Source organism: Schistocerca cancellata, chromosome 6, assembly GCF_023864275.1.
Source record: "Schistocerca cancellata isolate TAMUIC-IGC-003103 chromosome 6, iqSchCanc2.1, whole genome shotgun sequence".
Lineage (NCBI taxonomy): Eukaryota > Metazoa > Arthropoda > Insecta > Orthoptera > Acrididae > Schistocerca > Schistocerca cancellata.
In genome coordinates this window covers 717,219,494-717,246,477 of record NC_064631.1, presented here as the reverse complement: position 1 = coordinate 717,246,477, position 26,984 = coordinate 717,219,494, and the positions used below count along the sequence as shown (strand labels likewise).

The 26,984-nt window shown below is 44.3% G+C and overlaps 1 protein-coding gene across 1 annotated transcript in view; it reads left to right on the top strand.

The window, feature by feature from the left end:
* The first annotated feature begins 410 nt into the window (after window positions 1–410).
* The window catches only part of LOC126191055 (tensin-1), a 144,019-nt gene continuing 117,445 nt past the window's right edge, over window positions 411–26,984 (top strand). Inside the window, exon 1 of the mRNA XM_049931767.1 lies at window positions 411–786. Within this exon, the coding sequence (XP_049787724.1) occupies window positions 527–786 (260 nt within the window). The 5' untranslated portion in view covers window positions 411–526. The remainder of the gene's footprint in view (window positions 787–26,984) is intronic.

The following is a 26,984-nucleotide window of genomic DNA, read 5'->3' as shown; positions in this document are numbered from 1 at the left end:
GGTATGCTTCGAGATGAACAAAGACAGCTGGCGAGGTATCGGAGACCGTTTAAAGCCCGGCGGCAGACTCCCGCGTCACCAGCTGTGTGCGTCGGCCACAAGGGCGACGCGATTCCGGCGCGAGGTTGCCAGCCGAGCCGCAGTCCAGCGCAGGTACCTGTGGCTCGCACAGTCCAGTTCCGCGAGTCTCCAGTCCGGCCGGTGCCGTCTTCCCAAAATTGGCGCTCGCCGCGGCTGCAGCAGCAGCGGCAGCAGCAGCAGCTGGTGAATCGGCAACAACGGTATGCCCGCGCGTTGCAGGCCGTTCGCGGGTGACGTCATCAGTCCCCCTCCCTCGGCGGCGGCGTCGCCCACGCGCGCGGGCGGCGGCAGCGGCAGCGGCGGCCCGGCCTCGCCGCTGCTGCCGGCGGGCGGCCAGTGCGACGACGGCTTCGGCGAGGGCGACAGCATCCCGTACCACGCGCGCCAGGACTCGCGGCCCTTCACCTACGGCGCCATCCCCGGCGGAGGCGGCAGCGCAGCCGGCATGCTCGCCTCCCCCAGCCTCGTGCGCAAGGCCAGCTTCAAGGGTGGCGGCGGCGGGGGCGGCGGCGGTTCCCTCTCGGCCCCCGGCACCGCCTCCACGACGCCGACCGCCGCCGCGCCCCCGGGGATGGTGGCGTCGTCGCCGGCGCCCGTCTCGCCCCCGGACAGCCTGTCCACGTCGGCCGCGTGGGACTACCGCTACAGCAACGGCGGCAGCAGCAGCAGCACCACGTCTCCGCGCTCGCCAGAGTTCCACGACGGGTGAGTCGAAACATTCTTTTCCCCCTTCTCTTGTTTATTTCATCCTCTTTCATTAGTCCTGACAGTAGCTGCAGCCTGCCCTTCATCTCCACGAACTAAGGTCTGTCGACATTTAAGTGTGCTTCCACGGTGTTCAACCGTCTTGCTAATTCCATTTTTCTGCACAAAAATGCGACGACGGACCCAGTTGTCTTCGTCAGGTGCTTCGAGCTGTGTTACTATGGTTACTTGCTGCCCGGACTCCGACCAGACAGTTTTCTTGCAGTGCTTGAATAATGTAAATTGAAACCAACAGCTCAAAACATGCTACCAGTTTCGACACGAAAAAGCTTCATCTTCGGGCTCCTGTATACGGAAACAGACGTAGGATGACAGTAAAGTACAATAAGAGTACTCACAACAAAAATCACAGTTTGTCACTGAAACTGGGATTTGTGACCCATTTAGTCACATACTGCAACTTTTGTTGTCAGTACTTTCCTTATAATTTACTGTCATGCTACAAGTTCGTTTGTGTGGCCATCCTCTGTAGCAAACATATAAACACTTGTTTTGCAAATCAGACTGCGTTTTCCTGCTGCTAGGTACTTTATTTATCCCATACGCGTTTCGGCTCCTCCTGTTCTAAGGCATCATCAGTGGGATATACAACGACACAGTTTTGTTAGTTATAGATTATCCATCAGTTCACTTCGCAGTTCGAGTAAACGCAGATCACCAAATAGTAAGTAATTACTGTTTTTACAAAAACTCGCGAAGTTAACTGTTTGATAATTTATAACTGTTGCTGTTGTTGTTGTTGTTGTCTTCAGTCCTGAGACTGGTTTGCTGCAGCTCTCCATGCTACTCTATCCTGTGCAAGCTTCTTCATCTCCCAGTACTTTCTGGAACCTACATCCTTCTGAATCTGCTTAGTGTATTCTTCTCTTGGTCTCCCTCTACGATTTTTCCCCCCCCCCCACGCTGCCCTCCAATGCTAAATTTGTGATTCCCTGATGCCTCAGAACATGTCCTACCAACCGGTTCCCCTCAATTCTATTCAATACCTCCTCATTATGTGATCTACCCATCTAATCTTCAGCATTCTTCTGTAGCACTCACTGATTAGTGGGTCTTAATTTTCTTAGTGTTATTATAATAGCAGCTACTACATTTTTACTTTACTACAGACAGTACTACATTTTCATTAATGGGCAGACTACTTCTAGTGTTAGCATAATTTCTAATATCTACGAGTGGTTAGTGTTGACTGCCTGCAGCGTTACATATGCGCCAGTGTTAATATAAACCTGCTTGGGTGCCCGGCTCACAGAGCTAATCCCTATGAGCACGCCCCTGGCACAGGGCGGGCAAGGAGTTAATTATCGCTGCAGGTTCCTAATCTACTATCCTATTCTATTTAACTAAAATCTACTACCTACTCTACGTCATAATCGGTGCGTTGTCTAGTTAGTGAAGAAGATCACCCCAGTCCCCCTAGTCCTGCACGTGGCGGGTTCCAACTGTTAAGTCGACCTATCCACGAACAGGCGGTACGGGATTGGAGTGGTGGACGCGATCGGTCTCAGGAAAGTTGTTAATACTTTTTATGATACCTCGTTGGCTAGCGTGTTCAGTCTCTGAAAGGTCTCTTCGTGTCTGAGTAGGTCATAGGTGTTGTTACTTGGTAGTTGTTGTCGAAGTGCGGCTGCTACATCATCGAAAAGGGGACACTCATAAACCACATGGTAAGGAGTACCCTCTGATACGCCACAGTCACACGTGGGAGTCGCCCTCTTCCCAAACCGACATAGACAAGTCGTGCTACGGTCACTTGCTGCCCGGACTCCGACCAGACACTTCCTGGCAGATTAAAACTGTGTGCCGGACCGAAACTCGAACTCGGGACCTTTGCCTTTCGTGCGCAAGTGCTCTACCATCTCAGCTACCCAAGCACGACTCACGCCCCGTCCGCACAGCTTTACTTCTGCCAGTACACCGTATCCTACCTTCCAAACTTTACTGGCAGAAGTAAAGCTGTGAGGACGGGGCGTGAGTCGTGCTTGGGTAGCTCAGATGGTAGAGCACTTGCCCGCGAAAGGCAAAGGTCCCGAGTTCGAGTCTCGGTCCGGCACACAGTTTTAATCTGTCAGGAAGTTTCATGTCAGCGCACACTCCGCTGCAGAGTGAAAATCTCATTCTCCGACCAGACAGTTTGCTTGCAGTGCTTGATGAAACCAACAGCTGTGTAGTAATTCAGACGTCGTTTATTCAAAACATGCTACCAGTTTCGACACGAAAAAGCTTCATCTTCAGGCTCCTCTATACGGAAATATAAGTAGCACGACAGTAAATTATAAGGAAAGTACTGACAAGAAAAATCACAGTTTGTGACTGAAACTGGGATTTGTCACCCTTTAAGTCACAAACTGCGACTTTTGTTGTCAGTACTTTCCTTATAATTTACTGTCCTGCTACTTATATTTCCGTATACAGGAGCCTGAAGATGAAGCTTTTTCGTGACGAAACTGGTAGCATGTTTTTAATAAACGACGTCTGAATTACAGTACATCTCTTGCTTCAACTTTAATTATCCAAGTACTTCATGTCCTGCTGTTGCTTCCCACTGTCCTGATGGATTACCAGAGTCTGCTTGCAGTCCAGGCAGCGAGCACGCATGATAACAAAGCTCGCAGCAACCGAACAAGGATATTCGGTAGATCGTCCAAATATCGTACAGGAAAACAGAGTCAACAACTCGTCAGAATACTTGAAATGATATCACGTCGAAAAAACCTGAAAGGTCACATTTTTTCCGAAAACAATAGTCAGTTCAGTCGATCGGATTCATCGTGGAAAAGGAAATAAAACAATATAAACATTGCAAAGCAGCCGTCATCAAAAAAGAAACCCGAGAAATGGCTGTAAATGAATAGTTCGGAAGACTAAGACTTAATAGACAGAAAATTACCAGATAGTGTGCTGCTTCATATTTAATTTTTGTATATAAGGTTGCTTCGGCTTTATTGTCTTCATTAATACGTCTGCAAACAATCGCATTGATTTATATTTTACATAATATATAATTTATAATGCTTTTTTTTTTTTTTTGCTTTGGATGTTGTAGCTACGTCCTGACGTTGTAAAGGAACACATGTCTAATTTTAGTCAACTGTTGCTGCTGTCTGTACTTCTTGGCTAAAATATTTGCTTCTTTTACTTTGGATGTTGTAGTCACGTCCTGACGTTGTAAACGAACACATGTGTAATTTGAGTCAACTGTTGCTGCTGGCTGTAGTTCTTGGCTAAAATATTTTTTCAGTAACGTTTAAAAGTCGTTCTACGATTTGATGTTGGGCATGTATTGAGTAAGCAGCTAGCTGTCAAAACTGAATTTCTGCGACTGTAAAAATAATTGAAAAACGTATTATAACATACTTACAACACAAAAGCATCGAAGAATTTTAGAACGTTACCGAAAAAAATTTTACATCTAACAGCTACGTAAACCAGCAATAGTTTGACATATGTCTGTTTACTACGTCAGTGTCAGAGTATAATATCCCATGTAAAACACCTTTATAAATTATATATATTGTGTAAAATATAAATAAATCCGATTGTTTTCAGATGTACTGATGAAGGAAATAAAACCGAAATAAGCTTATATGCCAAAATAAATTATCAAGCAGCACACTGTTTACAACACTCTGCACAATGTCCTGCTGTGACATCATATGTACGTACGTCCCATAATGAAGAAACTACGGCTTAAGTGTCAGTCAGAATACAAGTAAGAAACATTTTAATATCACTAGGGGCAAAAAAATTGCAGATGACACACCGTGAACAAAATCCCCGGTTCCGCCGAAGCTAAACAGCTACACAAACGACGAAAAGGGAAATAAACTAAATCAACTAGTGATGTTGCAAAAGCGCTGAAACGTTTGCAGGTGAATGTGGAAAGCAATAATCTGTGTTTCTCTCGATGCAACGTTCCCGCAGTGCTCCATTTTTATGCACGTGTGAACATTAGTAACGAAATCTCTTTAAAAAAAAATGGATGTAATCCTAGGCGAGCATGGATGCCAAGGAGCTGGCCACCCTATGCCTGTCTGCTGACCAAGTAAACGAGCGTTAAAGTGCATTAGAGTACACTAACTGAAATGTGGAGGGCACAAGCACGTGTAAGTAACTTATTTCGTCCCATTAGCGTAGCCATCCAAGAAATCAGTCAGTAGAAACCTTCGTATATCTTTCATGAACAATCGAAACACACACTCAGATGCACAGTAGCAACAATTAGATGTATCATAACTAAATATATGTGACAATGTCAGATGTATTCACTTTCTTATTGTTACACGGTAAAGCCAGTATTCATATTCCACATATCCCGCTATTTCGACCGACTTTTCATACATCGATGTAATATGGAACAATTTAAAAAAGGCAGACTGAAATGGAGGTGCTGAGCTAGAAGCTGACCGTTGATAGAGTGAACACAGAGTTGTTGCCATTCTCGCTGTTGGTAACGTTGGTGCTACTGAGAATTCGCAAGTCGATCAGTTCCCAGTATCAGCAGAAAGCCGAAAAATGGATAAACGACAATTTGCACGTATTAAGTTACGTCATGGTGGAGTCGGATGTTTGTGGGTTGAAGAACACTTTCTTCTATCGATTTATTCTCTGTTTGAAGCTATTAAGGTGAACTGTTATATGTTAGTGTTAGTTTAAAACAATCTTATATCGGGGCTGTCACATTACAACAATCAAACTCGATAGCAGTAAAACATAAGTCGAAAATACTTTAGTAAAATTCCAAATGTTCTTTCACATAAGAAATTTGAGACTCACTTTCATAAACACAATGAGGTAGGCTGTAGTCCTATACATGAAGATAAATAATCCTGAAGAGACACAATGAGGTAGGCTGTAGTCCTATACATGAAGATAAATCATCCTGAAGAGTAGAGCAACTGTGTAGATGTAAGTGACGAAAAGTGTAGGGATTATTAGATAGCACTGTTGTTACAATTTATCCAACGCTTAACAACATATATGATTGCGACTAGATTTTCAATTTGGGCATAACGATCTGCAGCTATCAAAGTGCATCTCTTTTCACAAATTAAGATTTTGGAGCGGTAGTCACGTAAGCAGCTCAGATTTTCGGTCGACTCATTTGAAGCACCAGAGTCATGTTGACACGAGAAAATACTCAAAATAATTCCGGAACGAATATTATAGCGTTTTCAGGAAGTAGTCCGATTTTAAGACAGGGTTTTCTTTGCTCTATAATATGCTGTATGTTAAAAGGTTATTTCATTACACCAATTTTTGATCACTTTGCTCACAGATCTGTCACTTGAAATAACTCATTTTTTTCCATAGTTACTCTCGTCAATTCGTATACTGTCTTTCAGGGATCAGTCAGCTTGTTAGTATACGTCATTGCATGATGATATGATCATGATTTTGGATGAGCTGCAGTTGTTGATAACGATCAAGTAAATCTCAAGGGATCGAGATTCTCAAAGGATCGTTGATGTAAAGTTTAAGCGTGTCACAATATACAGTACTATCCATAATTACAATAATAAACAAAAGTGAAAATTACTTCAATCACACTTTAACGTATGAAAGTTGATCAGCGCCACGGTTATTTTAATAGCCATACACATTAATATGTAAACGAACAACACTTGTATACTGTAGAGTGGTAATGAGATAACGTCAGTTGTGGTGTCCATGTGTAGCAGAACAACGAAATCTGTCAAACACACAGCACAGAAAAACTTTTTTGAAACTGATTGTGGGTGAGAGGAACCAGCCAATTGATCATGCATTGTCCTTTTTAGCCTCCTACAGAGATTCATGGTTTTATTCATGTTCATCGGACATGTCCCACCAGTCTGAATTTTTCTCGATGCACTCCGAGTTTTGTAGGTTCTACGCTGGACACAATCATTTAAATACAAAACATTAGACGAACCATCTTCAAGTTTCTTAGCTGAAGTTTCCAGAAAACAGACTACGATTTGATAATGCAGATTGGGTCCATTAAATGAAAAATCGTTACCATGTGAATTCTTACTGCCACAAAGAAAAATTTCTGTCTCATTTAGGAAAGCGTCTGACTATTGACAAAAAACTTTATCCTGTGAGGGAACAGCATCTCAATACAAACCGGTTCGATGCGCCAAATGCCGCGGTCTGTCGTCGCTGAAAGTACTTCTGTTGCACGATATCGCACGCCCACACTCTCCCCTTGACACAGTTGAAACCTTCAACCATTTTGGTTTCCAAGTGCAGGAACACCTTGCATTCCTACCTGTATCACACATTATTGATCAAAGATAATATCTACTGAGAGGACAGTTCCACAAAATTAACCGTTTCCATTATTTTTTCTAAAATACACTCCTGGAAATGGAAAAAAGAACACATTGACACCGGTGTGTCAGACCCACCATACTTGCTCCGGACACTGCGAGAGGGCTGTACAAGCAATGATCACACGCACGGCACAGCGGACACACCAGGAACCGCGGTGTTGGCCGTCGAATGGCGCTAGCTGCGCAGCATTTGTGCACCGCCGCCGTCAGTGTCAGCCAGTTTGCCGTGGCATACGGAGCTCCATCGCAGTCTTTAACACTGGTAGCATGCCGCGACAGCGTGGACGTGAACCGTATGTGCAGTTGACGGACTTTGAGCGAGGGCGTATAGTGGGCATGCGGGAGGCCGGGTGGACGTACCGCCGAATTGCTCAACACGTGGGGCGTGAGGTCTCCACAGTACATCGATGTTGTCGCCAGTGGTCGGCGGAAGGTGCACGTGCCCGTCGACCTGGGACCGAACCGCAGCGACGCACGGATGCACGCCAAGACCGTAGGATCCTACGCAGTGCCGTAGGGGACCGCACCGCCACTTCCCAGCAAATTAGGGACACTGTTGCTCCTGGGGTATCGGCGAGGACCATTCGCAACCGTCTCCATGAAGCTGGGCTACGGTCCCGCACACCGTTAGGCCGTCTTCCGCTCACACCCCAACATCGTGCAGCCCGCCTCCAGTGGTGTCGCGACAGGCGTGAATGGAGGGACGAATGGAGACGTGTCGTCTTCAGCGATGAGAGTCGCTTCTGCCTTGGTGCCAATGATGGTCGTATGCGTGTTTGGCGCCGTGCAGGTGAGCGCCACAATCAGGACTGCATACGACCGAGGCACACAGGGCCAACACCCGGCATCATGGTGTGGGGAGCGATCTCCTACATTTGCCGTACACCACTGGTGATCGTCGAGGGGACACTGAATAGTGCACGGTACATCCAAACCGTCATCGAACCCATCGTTCTACCATTCCTAGACCGGCAAGGGAACTTGCTGTTCCAACAGGACAATGCACGTCCGCATGTATCCCGTGCCACCCAACGTGCTCTAGAAGGTGTAGGTCAACTACCCTGGCCAGCAAGATCTCCGGATCTGTCCCCCATTGAGCATGTTTGGGACTGGATGAAGCGTCGTCTCACGCGGTCTGCACGTCCAGCACGAACGCTGGTCCAACTGAGGCGCCAGGTGGAAATGGCATGGCAAGCCGTTCCACAGGACTACATCCAGCATCTCTACGATCGTCTCCATGGGAGAATAGCAGCCTGCATTGCTGCGAAAGGTGGATATACACTGTACTAGTGCCAACATTGTGCATGCTCTGTTGCCTGTGTCTATGTGCCTGTGGTTCTGTCAGTGTGATCATGTGATGTATCTGACCCCAGGAATGTGTCAATAAAGTTTCCCCTTCCTGGGACAATGAATTCACGGTGTTCTTATTTCAATTTCCAGGAGTGTAGTTCTTTATTTACTGGCTGGTGCTGGGCTAATGGCGGTCAGTCTAGGCTACTGAGTATAATGAATGTGATTTTTAGGCGAATTCCGAGCTGGCCACGATCTCAGCCTGATAAGCACAACGTTTAAAACAGCATTAACACGATTCGCACACACATACAAACGTCTCGCGACACTCCACATCATATCATGCCGTCACTGATACTTTCGCTAAACACACAGTAAACAGGTAAACACGCATTGTGAAGCAGGAGTCACTATAGTAGTATATGCTTGGTATAGTGCAAGCGCACAGTGCGGTAACAACTGGTTTCGTTTATTTCATTTGTTTGATTTATTTTGGTTTAATGTAATTTGATAATGGTGTTCCCTCCCACCCCAACATTTAAATATAACTTTTAACATTGTAAGAGCTGATGTGTATTAGCCTTCAACTTCTTTTCTCACTTCCACACCCTCAACTTCCAGTTTCAACTCTTGTGTTCTGCAGCTCCCTAGTGATTACGAGGAAAGTTCATGTCACTGACCAAGTTAGAAAAAGACAGTTAGAAGTCTCGCGGAATTATAGATTTCTGTGGGAGCAGCACTAGTGATACCGAGAGAAGGCGTAAACCGTGGCTGTATTCAAGGAATCTTCCAGCAGTCATTCGAAGTAATTTAGGAGAAAACACAGAAAACCTAAATCTGAATGGACTTAATACGAGCCTAGTATCTGACAGTACAGAAAACGTACGTCGGTACCCAGAATCTGTGTGGCAAGTTCTGTGGAGACTCTCATCTGCTCATTAACCCCACTTATTCAGTGTGCTTGAGCGCGTCATTTTGTCATTATGTGCGTAGGCAGGGTTTCTAGTCCAAGGGCGGTTGCCGCATTCTCGCTTCCCACCGGCACCCAAGTTGCGAATACCACGACATCCGACGCAAGAGAGAGGTGACGGAGTAGGTGATTCTCAGAAACTACGTCTCAACAGTATTTTTGTGCTATGCGTCGCAATTGTGTCAAGGCAGATACGTCGAGCATTTACCACAGAACTAGTGAAACCTTGCGACAGCACAGAATTCTTTCTCCTCTTGAGAACAGTCCCGTCACAGTGGATACCTACAGTGCATAGACGCTTCTCAGAAAACCAAGTGATCCGATTGCATATCGATGTACAGCGTGTGTATTAGAATTAGCATATTCTGATTTTTTTTCCTGTATCGCAATTTTCCGGGCGTACACTGTAAGATTTCCTACTTCTCGTCGATCTGACAGTCGTTTTCATTGGCCGGTGTCGACCGTCTCTTTAATCTGCGACTGATTTATCGTGCTCACCTTAGTTGCGAATCGATGACACACTGATCTACATTTTCTTTCTTATCTGCCAGCACTGTATTACCCTAAACATGTGTAGAGAACTGCAGTTGAGCGAAGTACCAGATCAACCATCGTGAACCCGGTACTTCGATATGACCTGGATTTAGTTCACAAATTAGCAAACTACGCATTATTCTTCACGAATTACTTCATTTCTTTATGTATATTTATTTTACACGACAGTATTACAGAACTTACAACTAATCTGTCTTCTTCCAGCATCTTCTCTTTTCCAAAAAATATAGCTCTACCCATCTAAATTTAAATTAAGAGGTTACAAGTGTAGTTGAGGTATTATTAGTGTTAATTAAGGCAAAAATTAACAATTGCTGAAATGACTGCACTACTAGTAACATTATTAATCTATTACTAAGCCAAATATTGTCACTTAGCCACTTACTTATTTTTATTTTTACTCACAGACAATCTGTTTGGGTTAATGGGTTTCCCAAAGCTCCCTTCCCCTCCCTTTTTTCTAAACAAGCACTGCACCTAAGTGAAACATAGTACTGCACCTAAGAGACAGACGGAAATATTATCCTTGTTGTCTACTGCCACCAGGCAGCCTAAATACCATTGCTAAAGTAGCAGCTAGGAATAGTATTGCACATTACGCTTTACATTAACAGACGTTTGTTTTTCCCTAGCCTTAGTTAGAAAAATATATATTTTTGCTTAATTCAGATAAAAATCACTATTACATCGAAACTAAAAGGTGTATAGGTTAGATGAACCATGAAAAAACGAGAATTACGTTATCTGTTGGATGATAATATTACATTTGTGTCTATTAGTATTTGGAAGTTCAACAAAAGACATTCAAAAATATGTGGATACAGTAGACTAAAACATCAAAGTTTCATAACAGACTCTGGTAAGGATGTTTACATGATGAACGATTACGAGCAGTTCCTGTAGTTTCGCTTAGATAGCAGTAAACACGTAATATTTTTTTCTGTATTAAACGTTCTAAATAACACTAAAACTATGCTACAAATATAAGTGTAAAACCCAGCAGGGAACAGCTCATGTTTTCAGCCTTGATCACGCTGTACGGAGAATATGCCGTGGCATCTCACCAGAATCGATTATCAGCCTATCACCGTCACAAAATAAAATCTAATTACAGCCACAGATCGTAAACTGACTTCGCCTATGCTATTCAATCAGAAATGCCCTGCTTCTAACACGTAAAAATCATATCTGTCTAAATTAGTTATCGCGGCCTTTATAAATACTTTGAAATTTTTGTTACTTCGTGAAAAATATACAACAGCACTTTGATTTAGAACATATCTCCTGAACTGTTGCTTCCCCCTCTTCCTCCTCCTCCTCCTTGTAATGGTACTTGAATTACGTAACCATTACGGCACCTCACCGCAACCTCTCGATACCAGCAATATTCTACTGTGTTTCTGTAAAATAGTTAACATATTTCTGTGACAACATTCAGATTTTATTTCATTAATGTAGAGGTACTTCGATACATCGATATGTATATATTGCAATGATATTATTCTTATGTGTATTCTTTCTTTTGTCACTATGATCTTTGATTTTTGGGCGCGTAAGCGGTTATTAGAGAGTCAAGCTTTGGTCGTCATGTTAAAAAGACGCAAATTGTAGTCAGTTTATGAAATGTGAACTTTAACAGTGAGGAAGATATTTTCAAGTATGTTTTATATTCTGAAGTGATGTTTTTGAACGAGTTACGTGATATTGCAACAAAAGTAATAAAAAAGAAGTGGAACTTAAATTCGGAGTGCTGATTACTTTTTTACATCACCATTGTCCTAATTTGCAAAAGTTTAATCTTCAAGAATGGTTTATGAAACACACCTATTAAACTTTTGAATATCGCAGAATAACACCTAGGCCTCTTTGCATCCGAGCTTGGAATCATCACTACCTAGATTTTCGACGATTGAGCCACGAGTTCACAACGAGACCAGCGTGAGAAACACGAAAAGATGAGTGCCTAGTTTATCCATTATTTCAAGAAATTAATTTATTAACTGTTCTCTAATGACACCTGCCACATAATATAACTCTGTTGTTGCCCGAAAATGCAATATTTAGCAGCCTGAGCAACACTACAATCATAATTAATTTTTGACCTTTGTTGTGGTAGGGTTGTTAGATCCTCCTCCTCCTCCGGCTCCTGCCCATCTTCTTATTCTTCTTCTACTACTACTACTATCACTACTACAATTACCAAGACTTCTCCTATTCTTACCGTTACCCCTTATTTTTCTTCTTCTTGTAGATCCGAGTTTGCTCTTCCTCTTCCTGTTTGTCCGCCCTAACAATTAAGTCATTTTCTACATGCGCCACTGTTTCACCTTCAGGTTTTGGCGTTTTATAATCGTCCCAGCACATCTGGCTTGCAGTACCTGCAAATCTCCGCTTGATAAGATGTAAATAATGTAATATAAACTGAGATATTTCTCTAATTTCGTTAGTCGTTCTGCTTGAGGCAGAAATAAACAATCAGACCAACACTCACTTTTAAGCAGTGGAAAACCTCTCGGAATCAGTACAGAGGTGGACCAGCTAGCTATATCTCAAGCGCACGGTGAGTTTCGAATAGAGTCCTATCACATCGTCGTAGGACCCAGGTCATCGACGTATTCGGTTGTTCTTGTCGGTTGTAACTGGATCTGGTTGCTCCCTTTTCCGCTGCAGGTGTTTTTCACTCATTTCGCGGTCATCCCCAAAGACTCACGCTTGTGTATTTGAGGTCGGATCGCGCGTACCTTTAAATACCGCGCACGGTAAATAAACGGTCCTCCACGAAACAGATGCTCTTTCTCACTGACGCAAACTAGCTGGCAGTTTTTCAAGATGCCACTTGCAGCTGGAGGCCAAACAGCGCTTTGCGCGTAATCACGCATCGGAAACATGTGTCAACATCCCCCCCCCCCCCAAAAAAAAAAAAACTCATGTTGCACAGCTGGTGTTAGCACAGGTTGTCACGTTTCCTCCCGTCGGGTGGGAGCTGGACCGGTCGGCGACTGGTGGCCGTGCGTGCTGCCCGCGACCAAATCCGACCTTGACACCCTTGTTCAGCGCATGGAGGCAGCGGTCCGCATCTGCGACGCGTTCCTCTGCCACCTGCCAAACCCGCCTACTTTTTCTCCCCTCATCCGTGGCCGATCTGTCGGAGACGTACCGCACGAGTTTACTGCTGCGAGAAATCGTTCGGCCACGCAACTGGCGCCGGTGGGGAAAGGAGGACGCGCGTACGAGAACCAGACGAGTCCCATATGTTCTTCGGTTCTGGGACCAGTACGGCGCCGTTGACAGCAGATGTCAGCCATTCGACCGACCTGCACCCACCGTGTAATCCCACACTGACAGACGCCTATATATGGCTGCTCCGGGGCGTACCGTCTGTTCACCGGACAAGTAGTGCGGGTTTCGGGCCGTTCTAGAAGGAACAGGTGGTGCGCTTTGCTTCTCTCTCGTTTATAGAGCCAGTTATAAGCTTTCGCCTGTCTACACTCATTCAGGTGTAACGTGTAGTTACGAACGCTGGAGCGTGGGAACCGATCCTCGGGCTAGGTGAATGTGAAAAGCAAAAGTTGTTTCGAAAGACGGCCACGATTATTTCGACGAAAGACGTTATTATTGTGCTAAATCAGACCACAAAAGTTTCTAATGACTGTACGAACACCGTACTTTTTCTTTACCTCTGAGCTCACTCGTACTCAATTGCCAGACTACGTCCAAATATCATATATACCGTATATAAGTCATCAAGAAAGTTTTTGGAAAAAAAGGCAAAAAAAGTCTTCGAGGAGTAGCAGACAGTTTCGTTCTGAAAACCCTCTACTTTTTTTAAATTTTATATTTCTGTCAATACTGTTCTTTATACTAATGCCCACCTGTCAACTTCTGAGGCCATTTCAACTTTAATTACATGAAACCCTTGATTTGAATCGAAGCCTTTGAGTGTTTGCATTTCAAACTTCATTTTGTGTAATGATGATTGAAGAGCATTTTCAGACATTTAAGATATACATCTACGTTTTTGGCCATTGCTACGATTCTGAATACATCGCCATTTTATAGTTTAATTAAATGAACCCATATGGTTCCAAAGACCTTTTCAAGGCTCAAATATCTATGATATCTATAAGCAGATCTAAGCGACGAATGAAAATTTTTACCAAGGCCGCGATTCGAACCCGAGTCTGCAGTTCAGTGGGAAGTCGTACTAACAACTGCACCACCCTGGCATAGTAGCTTTGCACAACTTCACGGACAACTCTTGCACGCCTTCGTCCTCAGTCCAAACTCCCAGTCACGCCTCCGCCCACTTGCTTTTCCACCTGAACTTGAGCAGCGTTGCAGAGGCTCTCCAACTGTATTGGAATAGCACGTCAGCATCGAACAAAACGAGGGATCCTGCCTGAAACCCAGACATATGTGCTTTCATCGAATGAAGGCATATGGTTCCAGAGACCTTTTCAAGTCTCTAAACTTTATGATCTATATATAAAGACTGAAGGGGCGAATGAAAATTTGCACATCTACTTCTACGTCCTTACTCTGTAATTCACAATAAAGTGCCTGGCAGAGGGTTCAATGGACCACCTTCGAGCTGTCTCTCGAACGGCTTGCGGCAAAAACGAGCACTTACATTTTTCCTGTGCGAGCCCTGATTCCTCTTATTTTATCGTGATGATCATTTCTCCCTATGCAGGCGAGTGCCAACAGAAAGTTTTCGCAATCGGAGGAGACAACTGGTGATTGAAATTTCATGAGAAGATCCCGTCGCAACGAAAAACGCCTTTGTTTTAATGATTGCCACTCCAATTCACGTATCATGTCTGTGACGCTATCTCCCCTATTTCGCGATAATACAAAACGAGCTGCCCTTCTTTGTACTTTCGCGATGTCTTCCGTCAGTCCCACCTGATGCGTATCCCATAACGCACAGCAATACTCCAGTATAGGGCGGACAAGCGTGGTGTAGACAGTCTCTTTAGTAAACCTGTAGCACCTTCTATGTGTTCTGCCAATGAATCGCAGTCTTTGGTTTGCTCTATCCACAACATTATCTATGTGATCGTTCCAATTTAGGTTATTTGTTATTGTATTTAGTTGAATTCAGCCGCACGGAGTGTGTAAGTCTAGGGACCGATGACCTAGGCAATTTGGTCCCTTATAAATTCACACACATTTCAACATTTTTTTAGTTGAATTTACAGCCTTAAGATTTTTGTGGCTTATCGCGTACTCGAAATTTGGCGGATTTCTTTTAGTACTCGTGTATCTGATGACGTTACAAGACGGTAAATGACAGCATCATCTGCAAACAATCCAAGACGGCTTCACAGATTGTCGCCTATGTCGTTAAAATAGATCGAGAACAACAGAGGGCCTACAACACTTCCTTGGGGAACGCCGGATATTATTTCTGTTTTACTCGATGACTTTCCGTCTGTTACTACGAACTGTGACCTTTCTGACAGGAAATCACGAATCCAGTCGCACAACTGAGGCGATATTCCATAGGCACGCAGTTTGGTTAGAAGACGCTTATGAGGAACGGTGTCGAAAGCCTTCTGTAAATCTAAAAATATGGAATCAATTTGACATCCCCTGTCGATAGCACTCATTACTTGATGAGTATAACGAGCTAGTTGTTTTTCGCAAAAACGATATTTTCTGAATCCGTGCTATGTGTCAATAAATCGTTTTCTCCGAGGTACTTCATAATGTTCGAATTCAGTATATGTTCCAAAACCTTACTGCAAATCGACGTTAGTGATACGGGCCTGTAATTCAGCGGATTACTCCTACTTCCCTTTTTGCGTATTGGTGTGACTTGAGCAATTTTCCAGTCTTTAGGTACGTATGTTTCTGTGAGCGAGCGGTTTTATATAGTTGCTAAATATGGAGCTACTGTATAAGCAAACTCTGAGAGGAACCTGCTTTGTTACACCGAGGATGTCTACTTCTATGTTTCTCATCTTGGTAGTTGTTGTTGATTGGAATTCAGGAATATTTACTTCGTCTTCTTTGGTGAAGGAATTTCGGAAAACCGTGTTTAATAACTGCTTTAGTGGCACTGTCACTAGTGACTTCACCGTCCAAGTCTAGGATAGCGATTAGCACATCTACCTAGTGATTGGAGACCAGGGTTCGAATCCCGGCCATGTTACAAATGTTAAGTCTGCATATACGATTTATAGTTTTATTGTTAGTTGCAGATTTACTTTTTGAAGCTACAACTGATACACAACGAGTTACGCATTTTGTGCGTAGGAACGGTAATGGTTTTTACTTCTAGAAAAACTCAAGCTGTGTGTTGCACCGTTCTGCTTCGTTACCCGCTCCACGAAACAGCACTGTCGGTCTTTAGTCGTCACTGAAGGCGGTAGATTTCATTATTTAGCATACGTTAAAAGGGGAATCGCAGCATAGGTCTGATGAACAACTGTAAGTAGACAAGTAATATTCGTGGCCAGTCAACAATGTAAATTCGTGACTGACAATGAAAATAAAACATTGTGATAACCTTTTCCTTTTTCAATCACTTTCTGTAGACTATGATACAGATGCTAGAACTTAGGGGTCATAAATAAATGTAATACTTAGTGTTTGTGTGCGTACCTAAATATCTTACCACATTTTCGTACTTTTGCAGTTTGGAATGTAGTAAAGGGGAAAAGAGAAAGACAGAAATGAGAAAAGGCGAAATGAATTAAGCAGCATATCTCAGTGAGCATTCAGACTTAAGTATCGCGTACCTTGCTCTCGAGGATGAAAGTCAGTTTTTCATTTTCAGAAATTTTTCCGAGACTGTAAACACAGAGAAATGAAATAGGTTTGTGAATAAACGCAACTTATCTACGCTGCGGAGAGCCGATCTGTCACGTAATGTCGTCCTTAGTTGATGGTTCAGAGAAACTTAGGCCATATTCAGACTTTTTACGCCGTATTCCAACATTTTACCAAAAGCCGATTGGGCGGCTCACCTATCAGAAATTTTTACCTGTAACTATTTCGTGTAGCTGAGTCTGATGAGTACGTGTGCACTGTAAGGTCGTGTTGTTGTTGTTGTTGTCGTTGTTGATGATGATGAGTGGAAGGACAGGTTGTAACCTCTTGCCCGTCCACAGCCTATCCTTCCCATAAAGCATGAATGGCTACCAAGTTTAACGTCCCATCCGACGAAGGACTCAAAAGCAACAACAGTGAAAAGTGCCATCACACGATAGGAAACTGTGCAGTGTTTTGGAATGTAGCCCAGGATATTAGTGCTAAGTCTGGTCACAAGGAACTTTACTCCACCATCTCTTGTCCCCTTGCCGGCTAAACGTTGGAGAATAAGAGAGATTAGGATACTGAAAAGGCTTACTGAGCTAGTTTTTATTATTGGTTCAAAATTTCTATCGTCATAGAGTGTAAAATGGTTTGCAGAGCACATGTGTAGACGTAGAAATGTGGAGTCTGTCGCTAAGGCCGGTATTACACTTTCAAATATCTTTGTCAAATATCTTTGTCGAAGATATTTGATGGTGTAATAGGGAACTCTGTCAAATGTCGTCCAATATTTGATCAAATCTAGGGCCTCGCTGTAGATTTGATCAAAGAAGTCGCTTGTCTTCTGTTCACTGCAATGTGACATGTTACCACGCGGAGCGCTAGCATCGCTGCAGCGTTCTGACGCCTGTAGTGTTTTTATAAACATTGACGGTAAATACAATTGGTGTGTGCCGACAACTACAAAATTAATAAAGATGTATGAAGCTCATGAGGCGCTTTACAACGTGAGGTACCCTGAATACAAAAATAGATTAAGGAGATTGGAGACCTGACCTAACCTAATCTACCCTAACCTAACCTAACCCTCTCCTGTAGCAAGGAATCGGATTGTTACAGTGAGCCTGTCTTCTGCAGATGTAGCAGTTCTTAAGTGAATATTGTGCTTTGTGATATGAGGATACACTTCACTGAGCACACACAGAAATGTATGCTCATCCATTCTTAAGTAATTGATGTACGACTTGGCGTCCTCCACTATAAGCTCACGTAACAAGTTTTGTTGAATGCTTTTATCGTGTCGTCTTAAAACCCACGGTTTCCCCCAGGTATGTATCCTTTTTTTTCCCCGCCTCTCTTCCACATGTGCACACAGTGCGATTGTGGCACATGCAACTGCTGCGGTTAATAACAAGGTGTTGTTGTCAGCCATCTTGAACTTTGACGAAAAATATGATGACGGTGTAGTACCCCTTCTAGCGCTACGTCAAAGATCTTTGTCAAATATATGTGACGGAATATCTGACCATATCTTTGATCAAATCTTTGACAAAGAAATTTGATACTGTAATACCGGCCTAACGGCGCTTAATTGCTATACTGCATCGTAGAATACATCTCAAATACTGTGTGCCCGACCGAGACTCGAACTCGGGACCTTTGCCTTTCGCAGGCAAGTGCTCTACCAACTGAGCTACCGAAGCACGACTCACGCCCGGTACTCACAGCTTTACTTCTGCCAGTACCTCGTCTCCTACCTTCCAAACTTCACAGAAGCTCTCCTGCGAGCCTTGCAGAACTAGCACTCCTGAAAGAACGGATATAGCGGAGATATGGCTTAGCCACAGCCAGGGGGATGTTTCCAGAATGAGATTTTCACTCTGCAGCGGAGTGTGCGCTGATAACTTCCTGGCAGATTAAAACTGTGTGCCCGACCGAGACTCGAACTCGGGACCTTTGCCTTTCACGGGCAAGTGCTCTACCATCTGAGCTAGGAGAGCTTCTGTAAAGTTTGGAAGGTAGGAGACGAGATACTGGCAGAAGTAAAGCTGTGAGTACCGGGCGTGAGTCGTGCTTCGGTAGCTCAGATGGTAGAGCACTTGCCCGCGAAAGGCAAAGGTCCCGAGTTCGAGTCTCGGTCGGGCACACAGTTTTAATCTGCCAGGAAGTTTCATATCAGCGCACACTCCGCTGCAGAGTGAAAATCTCATTCTGGAAACATCTCAAATAGCTAGGTGTACCCCGTGAAGCAGTCTTCCTGCAATGCGTATGCATTCCACGGGGCTGCAGCCGTAACTACAGCCGCCTCACATCAGCAACGCGAATAGCCGTCATTCGCCGAACAGCGTTACGTTTCGAGGAAAGCGATGAGCGTGACAGGAGGAGGAACTCGAAGGTCGCGAAAGGTCTCTACGTCGTACGTGCGGCGAAGCTGCAGGTTGCGATAGCGTCACTCCTCGTCTCATACATATGAACAAAACCAGAACGGCGCCACTCGAGCGCGAAGTTCCGCCCTGCCGTAAAACCGCACGCGGCTTCCACCCAGTGACGTCACGAGGTGACACAGGCTTGTGCGCAGGCGCGTCGGTAGCTCAGCTGTCGACGTCACGCTACGCAGCACGCCTCTGCGATTAGTGCACGGATGGGCAACTGGCAGCCGGGCCCGCGATTGGTTTCAATTCGGCCTGCGGAAGAAATTCGAGAGAGAGAGAGAGAGAGAGAGGGAGAGAGGGTAGAGAGAGAGAGAGAGAGAGAGAGAGAGAGAGAGAGAGGGGGTCGCTTGCACTGTACTGCGACCGTGATTCATTTTCAGATATTCGCCAGCCATCCTGCCGTTGACATTATTCTACGAGGGCAGTTCAATAAGTAATGCAACACATTTTTTTTCTGACACAGGGGTTGTTTTATTCAGCATTGAAATACACCAGGTTATTCCCCAATCTTTTAGCTACACAACACTATTTTTCAACGTAATCTCCATTCAATGCTACGGCCTTACGCCACCTTGAAATGATGGCCTGTATGCCTGCACGGTACGATTCCACTGGTCGATGTCGGAGCCAACTCCATTGATTGCCGTTTTGTTTCAGGTTCGAAGTGATGAACCCATGTTTCATCGCCTGTAACAATCTTTGACAAGAAATTGTCACCCTCAGCCACATGACGAGCAAGCAATGCCGCACAGATGGTTCTCCTTTGCTCTTTATGGTGTTCGGTTAGACAACGAGAGACCCAGCGGGAACAAACCTTTGAATATCCCAACTGGTGAACAATTGTGACAGCACTACCAACAGAGATGTCAAGTTGAGCAATGAGTTGTTTGATGGTGATCTGTCGATCATCTCGAACGAGTGTGTTCGCACGCTCCGCCATTGCAGGAGTCACAGCTGTGCACGGCCGGCCCGCACGCGGGAGATCAGACAGTCTTGCTTGACCTTGCGGCGATGATGACACACACTTTGCCCAACGACTCGCCGTGCTTTTGTCCACTGCCAGATCACCGTAGACATTCTGCAAACGCCTATGAATATCTGAGATGCCCTGGTTTTCCGCCAAGAGAAACTCGATCACTGCCCGTTGTTTGCAAAGCACATCCGTTACAGACGCCATTTTAACAGCTCCGTACAGCGCTGCCACCTGTCGGAAGTCAATGAAACTGTACGAGACGAAGCGGGAATGTTTGAAAATATTCCACAAGAAATTTCCAGTTTTTTCAACCAAAATTGGCCGAGAAAAAAAATGTGTTGCATTACTTATTGAACTGCCCTCGTAGTTTGATTTCTGTCGCCGGACGGAGTCACCGCGTGGTTTGAGGCGTCATGTCACGTATTGGGCGGCCTCTCCCACCGAAGGTTAGAGTCCTCCCTCGGGCATGAGTGTGGGTGTTGTTGTTATCGTAAGTTAGTTTAAGTAGTGTGTAAGACTAGGAACCGATGACTTCAGCAGTTTGGTCCCTTTGGAATTCACACACATTTGGACATTTTTACTTCTAATGAAATGAATACCCTTAGCTGCATACAGGCGTTGATATAAGTCAACGGGGACAGTTGAAAATAGTTACGGTTCCCCGGCCATTTGACCATCTTCTTCTGTGCGGATGCACAAACAGTGCCCGAACTCTTACGGGAATCGGCGGTAAAGCCGCGATTAATCAGTATGATGGGCAGGGGCACTGTGCATATAGTACGGGACAATAAGTTGCGAATGTAGGTCTCGCGGGATGCGTGCCAAAGATAAGTCCCTGCAGTCGTACTATCCTCTGTGTCCTCGGTGGCTCGGATGGATGCCGGCACGGTAGCTCAGCGTGTTCGGTCAGAGGGCTGCGTGCTCTCTGTAAGAAAAAAATTGACTCAATGAATCAACGATCAAATTGAACGGATGTCTTGTCACGTCTGCCGCGCAGGATTAGCCGAGCGGTCTAAGGCGCTGCAGTCATGGATTGTGCGGCTGTTCCCGGCGGAGGTTCGAGTCCTCCCTAGGGCATGGGTATGTGTGTTTGTCCTTAGAATAATTTATGTTAAGTAGTGTGTAATCTTAGGGACTGATGACCTTAGCATTTAAGTCCCATAAGATTTCACACACATTTGAACATTTCTTGTGACGTCCGCCCAGACCAAACACAACGAACTATATCGAACAAAATGAAAAAAAATAGAAAAAAAGATGGACAGAGCGTCTGCCATGTAAGCAGGAGATCACGGGTTCGACTCCCGGTCGGGGTACACATTTTCAACCGTCCCCTTTGACATTTATCAAGGCCTGTATGCAGCTAAGGGTATTCATTTCATTGTAATTTCATTCTAACGAGCTGCATGGTCGCCGATGGTATCTGTTCTTTCTGACATGTCCGAAAGAACAGATACCTTCTTCAATACTTCAATACTATATACATACTTGTGTCTAATTCAGACGATAGAATTTGAATTCAACCGATTCAGACTTTTAAACTGAAAAGTGAACAAAGAAATGATGACTTAATTTATTTAGCGGTTAGAAAAAACCCATGGCTATTCGAGTACTCATCAATCCTCTTATTGGGCAAATATTTAAAAATTGCGTGAGAAGTTTGTTTGTGGATATTAACACACTAAATTCAAAACATACCAGCGTGTGGCCAAATATTGCAGAGTTATTCCCAAGTGTTAGGCGACAGGAATTGCCTGCCTAGTTACCATATTTTTTTTAATTCTTTCTCGTATTAACACTAGTAAATGACTGTTGTACATTGTGCACGTGTTAGAATACTGCAGCTGTTGAAACTGAAGGTAATTTATAATGAATTAGTTGCAGCCAGTTCTTTTATATGTGTTTTATTTTTCCATGAAGATATTTCAAAAAAATGGCTTTGAGCACTATGGGACTTAACTGCAAGGTCATCAGTCCCCTAGAACTTAGAACTACTTAAACCTAACTAACCTAAGGACACCACACACATCCATGCCCGAGGCAGGATTCGAACCTGCGACCGTAACGGTCGCGCGGTTCCAGACTGTAGCGCCTAGAACCGCTCGGCCACTCCGGCCGGCAACTTATCACAAATTTTAATTTTCAAATACATCTCAGACATTTCAGTTTGCCTGGCATCCCTTCTTCACATGGTTAAATTTATTTACGAGTCGTGACCATTGTTTTCTTTACAGGCGACGTTGCAGAATTTTGCCTCGAAAGTTTATTAGACAGCTGTTCTAAAACGCCGCGTGTAAAGAAATAATGTTCACGACTCGTAAATAAATGTGCAAATTTGAAGATGAGGTGAACATAAAATGAATTTACTCTCTAAAACGCTGACTTTGGTGCACAGTTTGTTGGCTTACCGTGTTGGGCAGTGGATGCCACTTATGTCGGTGCGTTACTTGGTTAACATTAACGTCACGGGCCCTGTGGTTTTCACTTCATACGCTAGGAGCGCTGTTGTCACGTCACGTGACGAGGCAGCCCACGATCTTGAGTATATGACTCAGGCCCGCAGATCACTTAAGCTTGTCGACGTCTGGAATTGTAGCTCAAGTGGTATGCGCCACACTCGAAAAGGATTATGCAGTGCGTGGTACTCTCACATGTGAGACCGTAAGCGTGCCAGCATTTCCTTTCGTGTCGGTTTCATTACCTTTAGTTCTACAGAAATCTGTGTGCATCTACTACGTAATTAGCACCAATTACGTAGTGACTTCAGAAAGTAAGTTACAAATGTTGTTGCATGCGAAGACCATTGTGCAACAAGAGTGACGCGTAGTCAGAAAACTGTGCGTGTTCCACATTTCCTGGAAATGCAGTTCTGCTGCGCATTTGACGTCTATGTTGAAAAAGAGTGTCCTCTATCTGTGTCACTAAAGTATAGTGCAGCATTCAATAAAAGTTCCTAGCTTGCCATAATAATGTGTAAATTACTTTCTGAAGTCTCCTCATACTAGCAACTGTTGCCCCTAATTCTGTTTTCGTGTGCTGCTCATGTGATGTGCTTACCGTTTTTTGTTCCTCATTAGTAGTTGTAGTAGTAGTAGTAGTAGTAGTAGGAGCAGCAGCAGTGGTGTTGTTGGTCATTCTCCTTTGCTAAGCCTCATAGGCAAAATTGTTGGAGTAAAGCAAGCACCTATTTCATCACGATTTATCACACAGGCTTTTGTAGAAAACTGGAAAAACTGCGACAATATGCTCGAAAATTATGAGTTTTGTTTTGCGGGAATGGGGTCCACTGCAGTAGTTCCACGTCAGGTGGACTGCGGAGTACGGATGTAGATGTAGATTAGAGGGCTCGCACGGAGGCATACAGATCGTCATTTTTCCCTCGCTTTGTCAGCGAGTGGAACAGGAAAGCAAACGAATAGTGATGGTACAAGGTACCCCCCACCACGCGCCATACGGTGGCTTGTGGAGTACGAGCGTAGATGTAGATACAGGTCTGCACTTCCTGCGGATCACCGTGCCTGTCCTGCTGGAAGACGCGCGCTTGATGGCACGAAGGTTGTCGTGGCTGCTTACACCATGGTTCTCCACCTCTCTAGAGTGGTGCTAAACAGTAGTACGGACAGGAAATTCCCACCTTCCTGGTGCATTCCCATGTATTATTTATTTATTTATTTATTTATTGCCAAATTATAGACATGTTACCTGATGTATAAAACAGGTCGTACATCTTACAATTTTCGTTTTTCATCTTTTCTACAGTTTTCTTTTCTTTTGTTTTATCTACAACATTTACAAAGAATTTATACTTTTCAAAATAACAATAATTTAAGGTTTAAATATAAATAAAATTTTGTTGTTTTTTAAGAATAATATAAAAAGAAGATAGGATAGATGAGAGATTTGTTAGTACCATCACCGACTGTGACTGACGGTGAATACCTCGGAATGGTTTCTTCGAGCCGTTGACCGCCAGACACACACACACACACACACACAAACACACACACACACACACAAATGGTTATTAGTAGAGAAATAATGTTGCTTATCCTATTTATTACTAATCCTATGTATTAACTACTTTGTGTGCCCATCCATGTACAGCATTTGGTGTCTTCTTGGCTAGACTGCCAGCACTTTTGCTTATTTACTATCACATCTAAGCTTCCTCCTCCTGTTCCTCCTCATAGTCACTATTTTCGCTGTCACTGTGGGTATCGCTGTCCATCCTCTGCAGATTGCTGTTACGCTGCACATAGGCATGTCTGTAATGTCGTGTCCGCAAATACTCTTCATGTGTTGTTTTTGAAATACTGTTTGTCACTGCGTTTAATTGTGCCCATTGTTCTTCGTCTCTTATTGCTATGTATATATCTATGTCTCTATCTGTGTAATCTAAGTGTAGTGTATGTCTATTGTTCGCGTATTGCCCGCAGAAAAAGACAGTGTGTTCTGGGGAACCTCCTTCCCCGCATGTGCATGTAGGTGTCTGCCTCAGACTCACGCGGTTTAAGTGCGTGGGATAAGGTCCGTGCCCGGTTAAGAAATGTACCATACCGCTGCTGCGATCGATATGTCTCATTCTCAACCGCTCCCTTATGTCATGGAGGAAGTCGTGCAGTCTACATCCCTTATCACTTACATCCCGCTCGCCTTGCCATGTATCCAAACGCCAACTTTTAAGGTGACGTATCGTCTCTATGGGCACACCGGTTATTGTGTGTACCTTATCTAGTCTCCCCACCTTTAACCAGTACCTTGCAGCTCTGTATTTGATCGTGATATCTATGGGGCATATTCCGAGCACCACACACAGTGCATCGGCTGAGGAGGTACCGAAGGCTCCAGATAGCCCAAGTAGGACACTTCTCTGCCCTCGTCTGACGGATGCTTTGTTGGTGACCACGTTCAGTCTGTGTGCCCACGTGCTAGCTGCGAAGCTGAGTACTGATTCGAAGAGCGCACAGTGGTATGTACGTACGACCGATAGAGGTAGTCTGTACTGTTTTGAATTAAGCCTCACCAGTTTGTGTAGTATTTTTTTCTGCTTTGCCTGTTGTTAGCCTTATGTTTTCGTGGAAACTCAGTTTTTCATCTATGTGTACCCCAAGATAGCGCTTAATGCGTACTCGTTTGATGTTTGTGTCCCCAATTTTAACTGAAGGATTCCTTTGGATTGATCCTTTCAGTAAAGTGTATGTTGTTTTGTTTTCGGTTATCCTGGGTTTGATGATGTGACACCACTGAGTAATTGTTTGTAGTATTCCACTGGCTTTCTCTTCTAACTGGGCTCTGTTGTTTGCAGTGACATGTATGCTTTCAGTCAGTGAAACCTTCACTGTCAGAGATCTTTTCGTGCAACGCATTTCCGGCCTTATGTCCACATTTTCTAGATCCTAGTCTTCTCAGGGATCGTTTGCTGCACTTTGTCCACATTTAGTAAAATCACATTGTATAAGGCGCTCACTCAAAGACTCGCTATTTCTAGTATTACGCAGTCTGAGTCATTCACGTCAGTACTCGCGCTGTTTCGAAACACATCGGTGACGAATCCCGAGCGCTGTGTGTCTATCGCTGGAGGAAGCGTGACGCGCCGTATCCCGTCCAGGTCTTTATTAAGACCGCAGGAAGGCGTCGGGCGGCATTCCTGTAGTAGCAGCTGCCAGATTCCCAACGTGTACACCAAATCAGATGACGCTGTCTGCGACCGAAAACGTCTGCTGCGCCGCTGCGGGACCCAGCACGAGGTAATGACACCGCTAAACGCTGCGTACATTTCTCGAGCATAATGTACGGGTTATCGCACTGTAATGCTCATCTGTTATTACCAGAAGTGACGCTATGCTGTGTAATGTGAAGCAGCCTTTAGCTGCATGGTTTACTTGAATACTACGCTGTTCTACTGCGCCAGGTCTTACGTGAGATGTAAACCAAAAATAAGTTTGCTTTCTGCCAACCTGAGATCTACAGCACCTTGCTAGTTTTGTAGGTTGGTTTGTTGGTTGCTTGGTTGGTTTGGGGGATAGGACGAAACAGCGAGGTCATTAGGGAAGGATGGGGAAGGAAACCGGCTGTGCTCTTTCAAAAGAACCATTCCGGCATTTAGGGAAATCACGGAAAACCTAAATCAGGATGGCCGGCCGCGTGTTTGAACCGTCGTCCTCCCGAATGCTAGTCTACTGTGCTAACCACTGCTCCATGTCGCTCGGTCGTTATGAAGGACATTGCGGTTTTACACAGGATCTATGATTTGGGGGGGGGGGGAGGGGACAACTCTTGTTAGTTTCGCAGTGGATTCATTTATAATTCTGTCAGAGATAGCAAAGGACCTGGAAGAGCAGCTGAACGGAATGGACAGTGTCTTGAAAGGAGGATATAAGATGAACATCAACAAAAGCAAAACGAGGATAATGGAATGTAGTCGAATTAAATCGGGTGATGCTGCGGGAATTAGATTAGGAAATGAGACGATTAAAGTAGTAAATGAGTTTTGCTATTTGGGGAGCAAAATAAGTCATGATGGTCGAAGTAGAGAGGATATAAAATGTAGACTGGCAATGGCAAGGAAAGCGTTTCTAAAGAAGGGAAATTTATTAACATCGAGTATAGATTTAAGTGTCAGGAAAGTATTTGTATTGAGTGTGGCCATGTACGGAAGTGAAACGTGGACGATAAATACTTTAGACAAGAAGAGAAGAGAAGCTTTCGAAATGTGGTGCTACAGAAGAATGCTGAAGATTAGATGGGTAGATCACATAACTAATGAGGAGGTATTGAATAGAATTGGGGAGAAGAGAAATTTGTGGCACAACTTGATTAGAAGAAGGGATCGGTTGGTA